Source organism: Neolamprologus multifasciatus, chromosome 14, assembly GCF_963576455.1.
Source record: "Neolamprologus multifasciatus chromosome 14, fNeoMul1.2, whole genome shotgun sequence".
Taxonomy (NCBI): Eukaryota; Metazoa; Chordata; class Actinopteri; order Cichliformes; family Cichlidae; genus Neolamprologus; species Neolamprologus multifasciatus.
The window spans coordinates 8,176,537-8,194,003 of NC_140452.1; the positions used below are offsets into that span (position 1 = coordinate 8,176,537).

The 17,467-nt window shown below is 39.9% G+C and overlaps 1 protein-coding gene across 3 annotated transcripts in view; it reads right to left on the reverse strand.

The window, feature by feature from the left end:
* Positions 1 to 17,467, reverse strand: part of LOC146503487 (roundabout homolog 2) — a 72,535-nt gene that overhangs the window by 26,423 nt on the left and 28,645 nt on the right. For 2 of the 3 annotated variants that reach the window (XM_085131316.1, XM_085131314.1), the window contains exons 3-9: positions 16,250 to 16,407; positions 13,691 to 13,811; positions 13,473 to 13,614; positions 10,116 to 10,243; positions 6,513 to 6,637; positions 4,050 to 4,221; positions 3,373 to 3,578 (exon numbers count right to left, since the gene is read on the reverse strand). In XM_085131316.1, coding sequence (XP_084987442.1) covers positions 3,373 to 3,578; positions 4,050 to 4,221; positions 6,513 to 6,637; positions 10,116 to 10,243; positions 13,473 to 13,614; positions 13,691 to 13,811; positions 16,250 to 16,407 — 1,052 coding nt within the window. The remainder of the gene's footprint in view (positions 1 to 3,372; positions 3,579 to 4,049; positions 4,222 to 6,512; positions 6,638 to 10,115; positions 10,244 to 13,472; positions 13,615 to 13,690; positions 13,812 to 16,249; positions 16,408 to 17,467) is intronic. The other variant, XM_085131315.1, reaches the window with a different exon arrangement.

Here is a 17,467-nt window from a genome sequence, read left to right on the forward strand (position 1 = left end):
TTGATGCGATTTTGAATCTAATCTACCAAATTTGAGCCAACAAAGTCAAAAATTAATCAAAAGTAACATTCAGCCACTATAAATATATTTTTTCTTTTCATGAATAAAATGAATAAATGTAATTTTGAATTTTAATCAACAAATAACAATGTGCTTTCGTTTAATTTTCTCCTTTTTGAAAAAAACAAATAATTAGATTATTATGGTAATTATATTTTAGCAAAATATAATTTGTGTGTTCTGGCAGACTAATTATTACAGAAACATGAAAAGAATGCTTTTGATGGCATAAACCTTACACTGAATTTGCTAAACATTTTATGTCAGTAACAATTTTTACCTTGACGATTCAATTCATCAAGAGTTGATGTGCAACGTGAGTGTTACTGAGCAGTAAATATTTACCTATCTCTCACTTGAGAAAGCATTAGTTCTTAATAGATAATAAATCGAGAATTTAAACAACTTTAGTTAATGTGTTGCTGTGTCTCTCTTTGGGGCCGCATCAAGAAGAGCATCTGGCGGGAAAATCTGCCAAATCAAACATGCAGAACTACCCGCTGTGGCGACCCCTTACAAATGAGGGAGCAGCTGAAAGTAGCTTTAGCTTTAATTACAACAACTTTAGCAATTAATAGTTTTGCATCACAACAAAATGATCATAAATAATGGCTACAGTGATTGTTGTTGGTGTAATAGTGTTTATTTGCTTATGTGATGAAAATAGTAGTGATTAATTATATATTGCTTGTGCATTGGCTCTGTGCAGTAGTGCTTTATGCATCTGCCAACCAAGTTAAAGATCTGTGATCTGATTTTGGGTGGAGACACAAATCCTTGTGGGGAAGGGCATCTGTCATTAGAAACTGCCAAATCAAACATGCTGAGCTACCTGCTGTGAAGAAGCCCTTGTGAATAAGGGATGCAGCCAAAAGAAGCATTATATGCTGTGTTGTGTCTATCAACTATTAAAAGACTGTGATTAAATTCTGATGACATCAGAATAACAAGATATCTTATGTAGGAGGTATTTATTTAGGATTAATAGATGTTAGCAAGAGTTTTTACTGAGCAGCGCGATCACTGTAACTCCTACGATGTTAAATGCTGCCACATAGTCAAAACCGCTGCAGTCTTTATTCTTCTTTGGCTTCAGTCCTGCGATACAAGCAGAGAACTTTTAACGCAAACAGTTCCTAAGTCTGATCAAGAGGTTGGTGCCTAAATCTGACCAAACAGCGAACAAAAACCAATGTGATTGAAAGCTAAACTAAATAATGAGCGAAAAACGCAGAAACCACGGTCTCCGGGACCTCCTAGGTGACCCCAACTGCCCACTTATATGCTCTTTCAGTTGATGCAATAATTTATTGCAAATGATAGTTGCCTGACTGAAATTTCATAATGATGTCCATTCGATGCTCTGTGAAGAGCAGTTTTATAATTATACACAGAATATTAATGTCCTTGAGAGGGCTGCTTCATTTAAACCCAGATAATTATTCTTTCATTGTTAATGCTGTATTTCTCACATAATGTGCTGTTTTTCTGCGAGGTGAGCTGACCCTCCGCTGGAAATCATTACAGCAATTGTGCCAGTGGACCAGCTGAGTCTAATTAGTACCAAAATATAAATGCAGATCTTTCTACCAGTTGTTTTGACATTTTTGTGAGCAAACTATTAAGTGTCTCACTTCAGCCTGCAAAAGCATTTAAATCAGAAGCGAGCAGTAAACAACTCATACGTGTCGTTATATTAGCGATGACATTATAAACGCATGCAACACGCTTCTCTGTGATTTCTGCAACCATCGGTTATTTGGAGGTGTCTGCCATTTGGTGCATTTTCACCGACAGCGAGTGCGAGATGCTGATGAGAGCAGTGAGACGCAACCAGCACAGTTAACACAGTGAAAGACACCCAAAAAAAGATTATCTTCAGAGTTGAGTGCAGCTGCAGAATAGGGTGATAATTTTAATAAATTTCAGCTCCGTCACAAGAGCCAGCCTTTCTCACAGCACGCACAGACATTTGAATTATCGTCGTCAAGATAAAAACACGATAATGCCGCTGACAAATTTAAAATGCTAGACCTGCTTGCAACTGTTGTTGAGCTCCTACGCTTCAATAAATTATTCAAAAGGCATATTTAAAAGTTTGCTACAAAAAAGCAAAAACACGTTTTAAAAAATATTTTAAAAAATGTAAAAATTGGCACTTGTACCTTTAAGCTCCAGGTGAAACTGGACCCAATTAAGCAGCCATGTTTGTGCAATTACATGCAAGCCACGCACACTCCATCCACATTAAGCAACTGTCACCGAGCGACACTACGCCCCACTCGACCTTCTTTTTATGTTATGAAGTGTACAGTATGTGCCTGCATGCTTCACTGATACGCTTGCTGTTCGCTCTGGCCGTGTCCTGGCTGAGAGCCAGTCTGCTGGAACTATCCTCAGACCGTATGAGATCATCCACCGCAGTGTTGACCTCTGGCTGACAGACCGCACAGCTTGTGGGCAGGTGAACTTCTTTAGATGACTTCAACTACAGCTAAAATATTGATGGTGGGTTGGGCAGCAGCAGGGTAAATATTTTTAGTCCCTCGCTCATCATCTCCGTGTCCCCATTTTTTCCCCCTTTGTCAACCCCTTGATGCCACACTAATGCATCTCTTCTGTTCCATTGAGCACATTGGCATGGCAGATTTCCCCTGCCTCAGCGGTGCACCGGACCAAACCTTAATGCTCCAAGTTAGCTGAGCACCACTGCTGAGAAAAAGGATGAAGGAGGACGTGAATAAGCACATTCCAGCCAGGAGATTTAATTAAAAGCCGGTTAGATGATGAATCATCTATCGCCAGTCAATTAATGTAAATGATGCTGCCTTTGCTCTGTCCTGCACAGGCTCGCTGACCTCCAGGTGGGGTTATAGCACAAAGGGGTTTCTGACTGCTCTTCCATCAAAGCAGAACACATTAGCATTTACAAACAAGCACCTTCATTAACATTACAATTACACACCGCATGAGCACATAATTACACTGGAGAGATACGCACCGCCTTAGAGAGATTGGTCTTTTTAACTCAGACTCACTTTAATTTTACAAACAGAAATGGAATTGCTGATGGAAATGAGGAAAAAATGGGTTACTACGAGGGCTGCGGGGAAGGTGACAAACGGTCAGAGATCACACAGGTATTTTATTCTCCACAGTTTGTTTTTTTTAAAATATAATTTCCATCTTTCCGTGCACACTCCGTCTTTCCTTCCGCTCCTTCCATTTAAGAGCAACTGCCTTTCAGAAGTCGCTTGTTACGTGCCCTTTCCAACAAATGCCTCATCCGCACACACCCAAACACATACGCACCTTTACGTCTGCGATTTGCAACGTGCCATTTTCCATCAAGGTCAGTCGAGGCGTATTTCCCTGGAGTCTCTCTCCGTCCTTCTCCCATGAAATCTTGACTGAGGTACCTCCATTTACACGGCAATACAGCTGTGCCGTTGCACCCCGAGATACGGTCTGATTGGCTGGGCCTTGGCGAATGATTGGCGGGATACGACCCGAAGGACCTGCCAGTTTGAGTGAAGAAGAGGCGGAATATTATGTTAGGGGTGATATCCTTGTTCCAATTAGATCACAGTGCAGAAGAGTCAAGATAACAGATAACAGATAACAACAGATAACATAAGGAAGGCATATAAAAAGTCTGCAGGAAGGACGACTTTATAAAGTCGCCAGCAGCTGGACAGCAAAGGGTAAAAATACTTAAGATGCTTAGTAAGCAGAAAACAATAGGCTGTATAAGGAGTAAAAGAAAGCTTAAATCTGGTGCTTACAAGCTGCCTGTGGGAAAACATTAAGCCTTCAATTCATTGCTCATCCAGCATGGGGTCTCTAACTGCACACCGTCTCTGTCTGTATGAGCCTCATTGTTGTGCACCCACTAAGTAATTAATATGTTTTCCCCTCATTAGCTGATGGTGCCGAACAAAGAATCAACCCCTCAGGTTTAAAAGTAACTGTACCTATTGAGGTCTTACCTCCCTCCACCTCCAGCAGTGCCTTGGTCAGAACACTTCCTGCTACACTGATGGCCTGGCAGATATAAAAGCCCGAGTCCTCAGGGTGGACATCTGTGATGGTCAGCTCTCCACTCATGGAAACAGAGTAACGACCAGACTGGGAAGGCGGCTGGCCGGGGAACAACAGCATCTAAACAGAAAAATGCATGCAGCAAAAAGCAAATCAATGTTTTTATTGTCGAATCATTTACCTCAGCTATTTGAGTAAGTTTATAGAAAAGGAAATAGGACTAGAACAATTTCAGTCGCAATTTCCTGCAGCTCAAATTGGCTGTTTGAAATGGCTGGTTGTGTCCAAGGAAAACTTTAATGTGGACCCAAATAAAACTGAAAAACAAAGCCAAAGTGTCATATTTAAAAGGCTATGTTCAGCCGCAATCACAAATTCCCAGAAATCCACTCATCAAAAGCGTGTTTTATTTTTAGATCAGTCTGTGGAAGCTTCATTCTTTCTCTTTGAGTCAGGCACAAAAGCATGTACCGCAGTTCAGATTTTTCTTTTGCCAATGTTCTTCTCATACACTCCAGGACAACCTCACTAACGTTGCCAAAAAAGTAAAAAAAACACACACACTGATATCCCACTCCTCACCCTGTGCACCACATTCAGGCTTGGACACATCAGGACTTATATCGCTCCACGTTTTAGATTTTGGAGAACTCTAAAAATAGCAGCACATTTGAAAGTGTCCCAGAGGTGCTGATGGAGGTGACCTTGAAGTGGAGCACTGGCCACATTTAAGTCACGTAAGATTTAAGAGCTTCACCAGTGGTGGTGGATGGCCTCCCTTTCCTGAGTCTGTTTTTGCCGGGCTTTCTTCCTGGTAAAGGGAGTTTTTCCTTCCCATGGTCACCAAGTGCTTGCTCATAGGGGGGGTCATCGGATTGTTGGTGTTTTCTCTGTATTATTATAAGTGTGCCTCGAGGCCACTGTTGTTGTGAATTAAGGGAATCAAATTGAATTCAAAATGAATTTATGATCCCACTTTAAATGAATAACTCATGGACTCAAGTCCCTGAAAAATATTACAGATATTCATGTGCAGCTCCAGATTAGTTATTATTATTTGGTGATCCTGTAACTTCTCATGCATCACCACCATAAGATCAAAATGAAATTTGTCGCCGTGCCTAATGAATAAAAACCTGCAAAGCTAATGACATTCCCATCAGACTCAGCTCTGCTTGTACTTTTACTGCTAATTAGTACGTCTTCCATTAATTACATCCTCCCAGAGATGAGCTGTGGAGCCTTACTTTTAGTTGATGAATTATGTAAAGAATTAATAAATCATTAAAGTAAAACTGTTGTCAAATTCGTTTTGACACATTATTTTACATGTTTTCACCCAAATCCGGGGCTCAAACTATTAACTTCTAATGATAATCTCACATTTGAAAAAAGAAAAAACCCTGAAAGACTCTGGTTGTTGTGTTGTTTTTTGGGGGGGATGATGCCTGTGAAACTGACATTTTATAGCTATCCCATCTTGTTTTCCTGTAAGTGAGATGGATGGGAACAAGGGGGAAGGATGCATCAATCCATTCAGCCATCCATTTCATTCCTCTAAGAGGCTTAGACTCCAGTGGAGGGACCGAGGTTATAAGGCTACAGATAATCCCACATATACAGCAAAAAGCCCTACAAACAGCCAAGCAAGGCATCAACCTATCCTGCCGACTGAAGCTTATTCACAAAATCAGTAGCTCAATTTCCTGTTTGCTCTGTGGAACCTTTCCGAAAACACCTGAAGCTTCTCCTCCACTCCTGAGTCAGTGAACCCAGCTGCCATTAAGCAACATGGCATTTGTGGTCAGGAATAATGTGGAAAGAGGACAGCATTCGTCTGCAATCCTGGCCTGAAGAAGCAATTTCCACACCTGGTGTGCTTCCTGCAAGCCCTCCTTCAGTCTCTTCTACTTTCTCTTCCCTCTCCCGTCGACCCCCCCGAACCAGTGTGGCACGCAAACAGGAGAAAGATTTCTCGCCAACGCAATACTGCAATGTCTTCCAACACTTTGTCTCTGCACATATCTCTGAGCCAAATGCAAATGTGCTGCATTATCTCGCTCGCCTCTCGCTTATTTCGCCTGGAAAAATGTGTCTTGATCAGTGTGGGCAACTCTAAAAAAGAGGTGTCAGAAAAAGTACGATTAAATCAGACAAAAAAAACCTGCTCACATTGTGGTGAGTCGTTCTCGCCTTTTAAACAAAGAAGGTGTGAAACTCTTGGCTATTGATGTGATAAAGAATACTTGAAGTAAAGTTTACAAAGAATGCGCCAAGTGCTCATGAAGAGCAAGCCCGGGCTTGTTAGGGGAGCAAATGTATTTATATTCACTCATTTAGTGTCCTGGATGTCTCTGCTGCTGCAGTATTTAGCATTAGAAAGTGCCTTGTGCGTTGCTCCAGCCTCTTACCTGGCTGCCCTCTTTCTGCCAGAAGATGGCAGGTGGAGGGTTTCCCGTGGTGCCGCATTGGAAGGTGATGCTCCTCCCCTGGGTGGCAATCTGGTCTCGGGGCTTTGTAGCAATCTGAGGTGGTACTGGAAGAGAAGGAGGAGTGTGACCACCCATTAAAAGTCATACTTGTGCATGAAATGGCCTGCTTTATGAACGCTCCCTTTCTGCTGAAAAGCCAACCCAATTTTCTCCTCTATAATTTATCAGTGGGAAAATGTTCATTTAATTTGAATGGGAAGGAACCATTCTGAATCCAATATGGCAAACCCTTTTAAAGACGCCAACACTATAGCAACAATATTTCTTTACTTCCCCCTTTTCCTTAGGAATGCAAACACAGCAAAATGGTAGTTTCCTACTCTTTGTGCCATCCATAAGGGCCCATACTTGCTGATTCGCTGTATTCGGCACATTATTTTCACAGCAGCAAACAAACTGCTTCTAAGCAGTTGTAGCTGCTTGAACCAGTTTTAAATATATATTCGATTTGGAAGCCAGGATGAGAAACTGCCAAAGAGGAACTCGCTGAAGACCTAAGTTGCTTAATGAAGCAGGAGGGAAGCAAACAGTTGTCAAGTAAATGTAGTGAAGTAAAATAAAGTCATATAATAAAGCGGATCTATAAAACGTAATGATATTGAAATACCGAACGTCTCTCGGTTTAGTTATTTTCCAACACCCCCGTTAACCCCGAGCTGGATCGATAAAGCGCTCATTAGCTGTTAACGAGTGAGATTGAAGAGTCTTTTCTTTGACCTTCTGAGTTTTTTTGATCTGTTGCTACATACTCATCATCATCGCCCTCTCGTCCTTAATGAGAAAAATCACCTCCATGTCCTCTTAAAGAGAAAAAATGGGGGGGGGGGGGGGGGGGGGGGATGAAAGAAAATCATGGCAGCAAAAGCCAGCGTCATTCTGATGACATTTACTGAGTTATTTTGGGAAAGGTCTGAGAAGAGCTGCCAATTTCCAGCTTGGGTCGGATCACCATGTTATCCACATCATCACATCCTCTGTAGATTTACACTGACCACTGCATTCTGCCCCCGCCTGAATAATTGGCTCTCACTTCCCACCCAATGGGAAGCTTCTCTAGCCTGGATGCATCCTCTCTACAAATCTCTGCATAGTGCATATGGTGCATATGTAGCTGCACACACAAACACACACACACACACTCGTATTAGGGCGCACAAATGCATATTTGGCTCAATACACAAGAGAACTGAGTCATCTGTGTCGTGTCTTAATATCCTCACCGAGAGCATTTTCCCAGCCGCAGAACATCTTTTATCATTATAGTGTTGTGATGATCTTTCTGTGAAGCTTTTTTTCTCTTTCTTCAGATGTTATAATGTCTTTCAGCAGATCTGATGTGTTAGTCACATATAGCACAAGATTGCTCTCATTTATTTCATATTCACTTTGGTGCTACTTGTGGTTGTTTTTTATCATGGAGTCTTAAAGTGACTCTAAACCATTTTAAAGATTTTATGTAGATTTTGAATAACATTTGCAATGTATATAGTTTAATTCTGTAAGTCCTGTTTTAGTTAGAAGTCTAGCAGCTGGTGCAAAGTAGTCCGTCTGGGAGAAAGGATATTGGGAATATGAGCTCTTGGCTTTATGTCCCAATTAGAGATTTAACTGTGTGTTACTGTTGTCTAGCTGAAACATGATAGTTCAACTGATTTAAATCTATTTTTAAATCTCTAGCACTGTGTTGCCAGCCAGCTTGTTGGTGCAAAAATTCTATTTTATGCCTGTCAGTCTTTGCTATCTTTGCCATTTTTCCTAAATTCACATAAAGACATGAGAAGACGTAATGTGTTTTTGCAGCAGGTTGCAAGCAGCAAAGTGCCTAAAGATACTATTTAAAATCGGTTCTTCAAAATCTCTGTGCAGACATGTTGTTGGTTTCCTTGAGTTTGGTGCGCTTAAATGATTCATAGGTCAGTGTTAAGGTGCTTCTTTCTTGGTCAGTTCCAAGGACTGGGCTGAAAATGATTGAAAAATCAACCAGTGTCTAAAGAAAACCCTTGAATGACCTTCAGAAAGCCTGGAGAACTGATGCACAAGACCACTTTCAAAATATTACAGGAAAATCTGGCTCTTTCAAAGCAAAATATAAAGACATGAAGGATACCTTTTGCAAGTACTGTGTGTCCTTTACTGGGGTTTTATAAAGCAGAATAAGAAGATCTGGACCTGATTTATTGAGAAAATAAGCCTAATGATGTCGTATTGATGCCATCAGTCTTATCCTGACTAAAGGCTAAATTAGAAGCTTACACAAAAAAACAAATTCATAAAAAAGTTGGAATTTGAGGAGTATTACATCAATGTAATTATAGTTTGTGGAGTATTCCTTTATAAATGCATTATGGGAAATGTAGGCAACATTGCTTTTGAAGCTCGACCCAAATTAGGCGCTTGACAAAAGCACAATACATATCAAGGTAATTTTGATCTTGATGGTCAAAAGCTTGATGCATCTCCACCAAACATATTGCTAGTACTAAGTCTAATGATAGAATATTAGTTTAAGTGCTCTGTAATAAGGGATGAGATCAAATACGTCGTTATTTCAGCCTCAGTTTAGTTGTAATTAAAAGCCTTTCAGCTGCATTTCGAACTCCTCCAGCTGCAAAACAGAGAAGGATTTAGAAATTATGGTGCCACACTCTTCTCAACACAGCAGATGTGTGTTTGATAGGAGTCCTTAATCTGCTGTACATTAAGTCACTGTGTCTGGAGCTTACTTAATGCCTGACTGCAGCAACAGGCATGTTGTCAACATGTCAGTACCTAATGGAGGAACTCATTTACACCATTAGGCATTTATAGTTGCTTTTAAAAACCATTAAGAACGTCATACAGAAAATATTTTTTTTCTAGACAAATGAGCAACATAAATGCCCTTCTGTGGAGAAGAATTAGATGGAAAGTGAACTCACAGAGGCGGCCGACCGGAATGATGATAGAGTTTGAAACACGACGGAGAGAGATGGAGAATTAATGAGATGGATGAAACGCTGAGCAACTAAACGGAAAGTATATCATGTAAAAGCACAAAGAAACAAAAAAGAAAAGTGTGAACAGAAAACCGCTTGGTTCGGATTTCATTTACACTGAAAAAGGCATTAGCGGATGAAGTCGTCTGAGACTATTTAAACCAAGACACCGAGTGAGTGAAAAGGACGAGGAGGGAGGAGGGAGATAAAGAGACAGGAAGAGAGGAGGTGGGGGGAGTCATGTCTTATTAATATTGAGACTGCTCTCTGGCAGTGAGTTAACCCACACATCTACCAAACATCTGTCAAATGGCGTAATCCATACGGTTTAGCATAAGCTCCTGGCAGCACCGCTGGACAGGGACTGATATAACACAGTGAGCGTTGGACATCAAGTGGGAACAGGCTTTGCATGATGCTGCTGCCATGTGACTCTACCTTATACGTGAAAATGGCCCTGAATTGAGAGCTTTTTTATGCATGTCTAAGTGTGTGTATGTGTGTGTGTGTGAGAGTTTGTATACAATATGCATGATGTGCTTCTCACCGTGCACCTGCAGCATGGCTGAAGCCTCCGTCTTGCCCACACTGTTCTCTGATGTGCAGGTATACGTCCCTTCATCCTGCTCTTTCACGCGGAACAAACGGAGGTTGTTGCCATTGCGGATTTCAAACCTGTGAATAAAAAGCGAGTTAATGAAAGATCGGGCGGATGCATAGCAAAATAAATAAATAAGTAACCATACTAATCTCCACAAAGTGAAAAATTCTGCCGGTGGTTCGGGGTAATGGAATTTCTTGTCCTTAGAAGGATTTCTTTGCTATCAGGTTGCATTATCTTGAAACCGGTGAAACAATGTGTCTTATCTGCTTTAGATATTGTCACAGGCTCCAGGAAAATGACTGAAACTGATGAAAATCAATTAGAAAGAAATGAGATTACCTCAACACATCTTGGTTTTGTACGGGCAGTAGATTAAATATAAAGAATTATTTATATTATGTACAGTGTAACTCTCTTTGTCTACGCAAGGCGTACAATTACTGAAACACAAAGAGTAAAATCTGCTTAAATTCCATTTATTCCATGGATCAGTGAGCAACCGAAGAAAGACATGAAATGGAAAAAGATGAAAGACAGGTAAGAGTCAAAGATAAAAGACAGAAAAGCTCTTTGCAAACATGAAACGACAATCTTCATCATCCTGTCGCCAAGTGGACAAATAAACTCTTACACCGCAGTCACCGTGACTTTGCTTTTTGTGCAGGTTTTGCCAAAATTGTTCAGGACATACATTTAAGCATTTGGTCTCCCATTAATGGATAATACAGTATATGGACACGTTTAATGAGACATATATGAGTAGCATTTTAAAATGTTTCTATAAAGACTCTTACACCAGGCTTATGTAGGGATCAAGTTTAAAGTAAGACTTCCCAATTCACAGAAAAATCAGCCAAAGAACTGTCATACTTAATATGAATATTTATTCATTTATGAAATATTACCGACTATCACATTTTGCTACAATCCCCAGTGTGTGCAGGTCATGTTCAGTATAAGAATATAATAATTAATAAATCAAGGGCCATATGTTTGACACAGTTTTGTGAAACTGTTGGAAAATAGTCAAAGCCAGTTAGCTTTCCCCCATTTCCAGTAACACATCCCTTTAGCGGCTGCTATCACAAGCTTCAAATTAAGCTGTAATCTGTAAAAGACTCTAACAGCAGCAGCCATTGTGGAGCAGGATGGCATTAACTCACTAAATTGAAAATAAGTAAGTAAAATTATATCTACATAAAATGTGAAAATTCTTTATGTGAAGTTCATATCTCTGCTGTTTAAGTCATTAAGCTGTTAAGTTTCAAAATAATAGAATTATTTATCAGTTTTGGCTAAAAAAGATTATTATAGCGCCATTACTATAAGAAAGCATGAAACTTCTCTCCATAAAATTCTTTCAGTCTTTTCATTTTTTATGAAGTTTTGAAACAAGATGTGACTAAAGTGCAGACTTTCATCACTAATTCAAGGCGTTTAACAAAAACTGATCAAGAATTAAAACTAGTTTTTACACAAAATCCACTTTTTTCAGAGGCACAGAATTAATGTGACAAACTAAAGTCTAGATTTCATGGTCACCGCCAAATGCTGTGTTTCCTCCCTTAAGATGCTCTGCCAGGCCTTCCCTGCAGCCGCCTACACTCGCTGCTTGTTTGTGGGTCTTTCTGCCTTTGTTTCTGTCTTCAGTAACTGAAAAGCACGCTGTGTTGGATTGGGATCAAATGGCTGACTTAGCCATTGAACATTATCCCATTTCTTTGGCTTGAGAACCTCTTGGGCGGTTTTTGCAGTATGCTTTAGACTAGTATTCATTTGTACTGTGAAGTGCGGCCCAACCAGTTTTGCAGCATTTGGCTGAATCTGAGCAGAAAGTATATCTCACCTCACATCATCAGTAAACATTAGTGATGTTTCCACTGGCAGGTATACGGGCCTATGCCTTAACACTGCCTCCACCATGTTTGACAGATGATGTGGTACGCTGGATCAGACCGCCAAAGTATGCTTCTTCATACTTTTCTCGTCCGGTCAGTCCGATACATCTTGGCTTCATCTGTCCAAATAATTTTTTCAGAGTCTAATCTGGCCTTGCTGCTCTTCTTGTTGAGCGTAACCAGTGGTTTATTGTTCTCTGTATTTCCATTCACAAAGGCATCTCATTGCAAACTTGACATGGACAGTCTACCTTTTGATTTAGTTGGATTTTCAGGGAAGTAATTCCTCAGCTCCATCTGTGGTCTTTCAGTCCATTTAGTATTTCTAAGGTGGCCAGTTTTTTTTTTTTTTAAGAATGTAGCAGAATGTTGATCTGGCCACTGCTAAAGTTTTTGCTGTCTCTCTTATTCTGATTTATTTTGTTTTTTTAAACTTTGCCTTCCTTCACTTGGAAACACATCTCTTTGGCTCTCATGTTGATAGTTCCAGTGAAAAGATACCAAATGCAAGGTCATTACTTGGAATCAATTCCAGGACTTTTAACTGCTTAATTTTTGATGGTATAACAACAGAGCCGGCCTCATGTGGCCATGGAAATGCTTGTCAGTAAATTATCCAGCCTCTGACAAATGGAGAAGTTTTAATTCCTAAACACTTAATTCAGTACTTTTGTCAATCCTGTTGAATCAAAGCTGAAAACCTGCAGTTCAATCACAGCTTGAAAGTTTGATTTAAAAGCCACTGTGGTGGTGTGCAGAGATAGTTACAAAAATTGCAATTGTCTAGATAGATAGATAGATAGATAGATAGATAGATAGATAGATAGATAGATACAGTGCAGTCGACAATAAACAACAAATAAACAACACAGGTGGATGCCACAGGCGCCTTATAAAGGACCTTTAATATGAGATAATGCAGGGATTTATATATATTTCTAAAAGAGTGATCAAAAAACAAAGATTGCTAAAGAGAGTAAAAGTAGGAATGACTTGTAAGAGAGATGTGTTCATAACTAATATGAACACTATAAATCTGAGAAAACAGCTGCATGAAGACATAATACAAAAATCTGTTTGGGCTCTTATGCCTGACAGGTGTGATCACCTGTCACAGAATGAACGGTGTTATAAGGTGTTATAGAGAACGGTAGGAATGATTTCCCAATGTGTTCATTATGGCAGCGAGGTGGAATCAGTCTGAGGGAGAAGGCGCGCTGCTGCCCCAGAAGTGTGATGTGACGCGGGTGTGATATGTAACAGAAAGACACGAGTTAATAAACAGCTCCTGCACATATTTACGTTTTCTCGGGCACGTGTGTTAACACAAGAGTGCTCTCAGGCTGTGTGTGCATCAACAGTCTGTCTCTCTATTTGTCTGCGGTCATGCCCATCAGCTCACCTCCCGCGGGGAAGCTCTCCTTCTTCTCGCCGCCATCGCACAGTAGGAGCGGGATCCCCGTGGACCTCACATAGAAAGTCAACAGTCTCTTCTTCCATGACCACCTGGTTAACAGGCCTTCGCACCAACACGGGGCGCTCTGCTAGACAACAGATGCCTTTAAACATGACCACTTTATGCTCTTCGAAGGACTGACTACGTAACTGTTTGAACCTCACCATACACCACCAGCTCTGCAGGATCACTGTCCCTCTCTCCAACCATGTTACTGCCCACGCAGACGTACATGCCTGCATCGCTCTTCCTGGTGTGAGAGATCATCAGTTTGCCACCACGCATCTGAAAAACACAATGGCATGTTTAGTTATGTTTGCACTGATGCAAAGATCATTAATCGCTCATATTCAAAACACTGTATGAGTCACTGTAGGTGTACGTGTATACGTTGCTGCGATGTTTATTTTCTACCTACATTCTTATGCTTGAGGTTCTCAGCACAGATTTACTTGAAATTAAGTTCAGTTTAAAGCTCCTGCTTGAGCTACTGACGTAAACAATATCTTTCATCCGCCTGTGACTTCTCACAGTTCCAAATCTACTTTTCAACAACCAGAGATTGTGTCCAGCTGTTGTTTTTATACATGAGAGGACAGAAGAAAAGCGACAGCAGAATCAGAAACACTTTACGCTCTACAGCGTACGAAGGTGTCCGCATTAGATGATAGTCAACAGAAACTGTTGGCAGTCTGAATTGATATCTCTCCCACCTGTACAACAGAGTTTTCCTAGATAATTTGAGGGAATATTTATCAGTCCTGAGGAAAGAAAGTCAAACCAGAATCTATCCACACAGGTCTATGCTCACAGTTGTACACGTTAAAGTTTAAATTAATTTTGTTTGGTCATTTTCCTTTTTGAACACCTCTTTAACCTTAAATTTTCAACTTATTCCTGCCCCAGGTACCCAAACACTGCCAATTGTATGTAAAGTCTACCTTTGCAGTCTGTAGTGACTCTGTAATAAATCACAGATGTTTATTGTTTTTTTAAACTTACATTTCAGGCAAAAAAAATTTTTTGATGCTAATATATATAAATGTGTATATATATATATAAATATAAATATATATATATATATATATATATATATATATATATATAAATATATATATATATATATAGGGTTTATATATATATATATATATATATATATATATATATATAAGCATCGAAAAAATTTTTTGATGCTAATATATATAAATGTGTATATATGTGTATATATATATATATATATATATATATATATATATATATATATATATATATATAGGGTTTATATATATATATATATATATATATATATATATATATATATATATATAAGCATCGAAAAAAAATTTTGATGCTAATATATATAAATGTGTATATATGTGTATATATATATATATATATATATATATATATATATAATTTTTTAAGTAAAATAATGAAAGACAGGTCACAGATTTTAATTAAGTGTGACTCAGTCAGAAGTGAAACTGTACCTTTGTGAACTATTTTCAGAGATGGATTCATACGCATTTGGAGCACTGCGAAGTACTCACATCACTAGAGAGTATGTGGGATTAACTCAAAATAAACTTCAGGGCTCGTGTTCATTTCAAATGTAGGTCTCTATTGTATTTTTAATAGTTTTTGGCAACAATTGAGCCTCACAGCACAGACCAATAATATTTATCACACTTCATGTATAAAGGCTATGGCCATTATTAAGTACACTTCGATGTTGGTTTTCATTGGATTTATATCCAGAATTATTGATCATGGATGTTAGGAATTGGAAATTACAGTAGGTCTATAATAAACTAATCAGTAAGAAAGTAACAAGGATCAGATCACTGTGCCTCTGGCTGCCACCTGATCCACAAAGCACCAAACTCCTATGACTCCTCCTTCAGCTGGTGGCCCACAGGACAGCCCACAGGTACGTCTTTCTTTCTCGTGGGTATACCAATCCCTCCACCCCAATATTCAGGAGCTCTGTCATTTGGGAGAGGCTCAGGGTAGAGCCGCTACTCCTCCAAAAGGAGCCAGTTAAAGTGGTTTAGGCATCTGATTAGATGAGGTGGTTGAAGCGTGTCCTGAAGGGAGGAGACCCCGAGACAGGCTCAGGACATGCAGGAAAGATTGGATCTATTAGCTTTGAAGGCCACCTGAAATCCACCGCCTGGGGCACATGTTGAATCATCATAATTTTGAAATGTCTGTCTGTCTGATGACAATATCCAAAAACCAGACATCCATCTTCCTCTACCTCTTCTGCCAGGGAGGTTAGTATGATGTTTTTGGTTGTTTGTTTAGCAGGACAACTGAAAACATTCTGGAGTGAGATTTTTACCAGAGGTGAGACTGCATCCAACTTAAAACTGGTTAACCGTTTGAGGTCTGAGTCATCATTGGTGATGGGCAGAAGTCTAACCCAAGGCACACAGGCTTAAATTTTTGTTTTCTTTAGTCACTCCCCAAAGTCTTTGCAATCAGAGAACAAAGAAAATCATCATTCTTACTTATTTACAAAAGAAAGTAAATGTTGTCTTTCTCCCAAATATATGGTTCGGTTTAGGGTTACCAGCTATGACTACTTTGACCTCTGAGGGTTAGATTTTGGAGATGATCCAGAGATGTAAAGATTAATGCAGCAGAGTTTATCGGGTTTACAAATCGCTGTATTTTTTCGCTAAAAATGAACGTTTTTTTCTAATGATTGTTGAACTTACAGTGACGCGCTCATCTTTGGTGCTGACTCGGACGTTGTTGCGTTTCCAGGACACGGTGGGCTCGGGGTGACCTCGTGGAGGTACACACTCCAACACAGCAGGCTCACCGGCAGCTACCACCACGTCACTCGGGGCCTGCCGGAAATCATCTCTCAGGACTAAAAAGAAGACACAAAGAAATCTAATTAGCTTCAGAGGGCCCTGTATGAGTAATGTATTTAAAACAAGGACTGGAAATCAGACTCACAGATCAGCAAACCGGCACGAAGCCATATAACCAGTATCAACAAATGAAGCACCAATTTGTCTTGGAAGTAATTAAGGCTGCTTTCTCCCAGGTGAACCATCTTTCTGCTGAGAGTTTTCTGAACACATTTTTTTATAGAGAAAGTCAATTATTGTGTCTGCATGTGCCTGACTGCTTACATCCCCAGCATTGTCCTTGTTAGTCTGTGCTTGGTTTTAAAGCCTGCATCCTACTCTGATGTCTCTCCTGTCAGAACAGATGAATAATGCACATCTCTCATTCCAACATGGAGTAAACAAATAACAGCACATTCATAATTTAGCCCGTGTGCAGGGGAAAGAAAGAAGAAAAACTGCCTCTGAATCAATGTGAGGATTGTATCTCTGATTCAAGAGCTCTCTTACAAATCTTCAGCACATCTCTGAGTCAAGAGAAATCAGCACCGACCGAGCAAAGCCTTTCCGCTCGTGTCATTTCTAAAGTTTGGGCTCCCGCCACCCTGTGGATGACGACAGAACTTTGACACGGCGACCTCTGATATCTTCTAATCTTGTGCTGTGATTGACAGATGAAAGCCTCAGTGAGAGCTGCGAACTGAACGCTCTCAAGAGACCTGATGTACAATTGAACTGAATTGACAGGCTCGCATTTTCAATAGACACAGTCCTACAGGATCCTTTCTGAACCAAAGTGTATTATTCCAGTATAATCAATCGGTCTGCTTTCACACGGTAATGAATATTTCATCGACCTTTCTGAGGTGCAAAGATAAAAGATCTTGGGCTTTTCTGCCAATCTTCACTCAGTGACTGCCTTTGTAGCAGACCAGACACAAATCATTTAACACCTCTCTGCTGGCAAAGCAAGACATTTGGAAAACGTTTTTTTAAAGTCTTTACAAGGCAAAACAAGTGTAAAAAAAGAAATGTGAGTTCACTTGCTCCCATCAAGTGCTAAGAACTGCAGTTCTC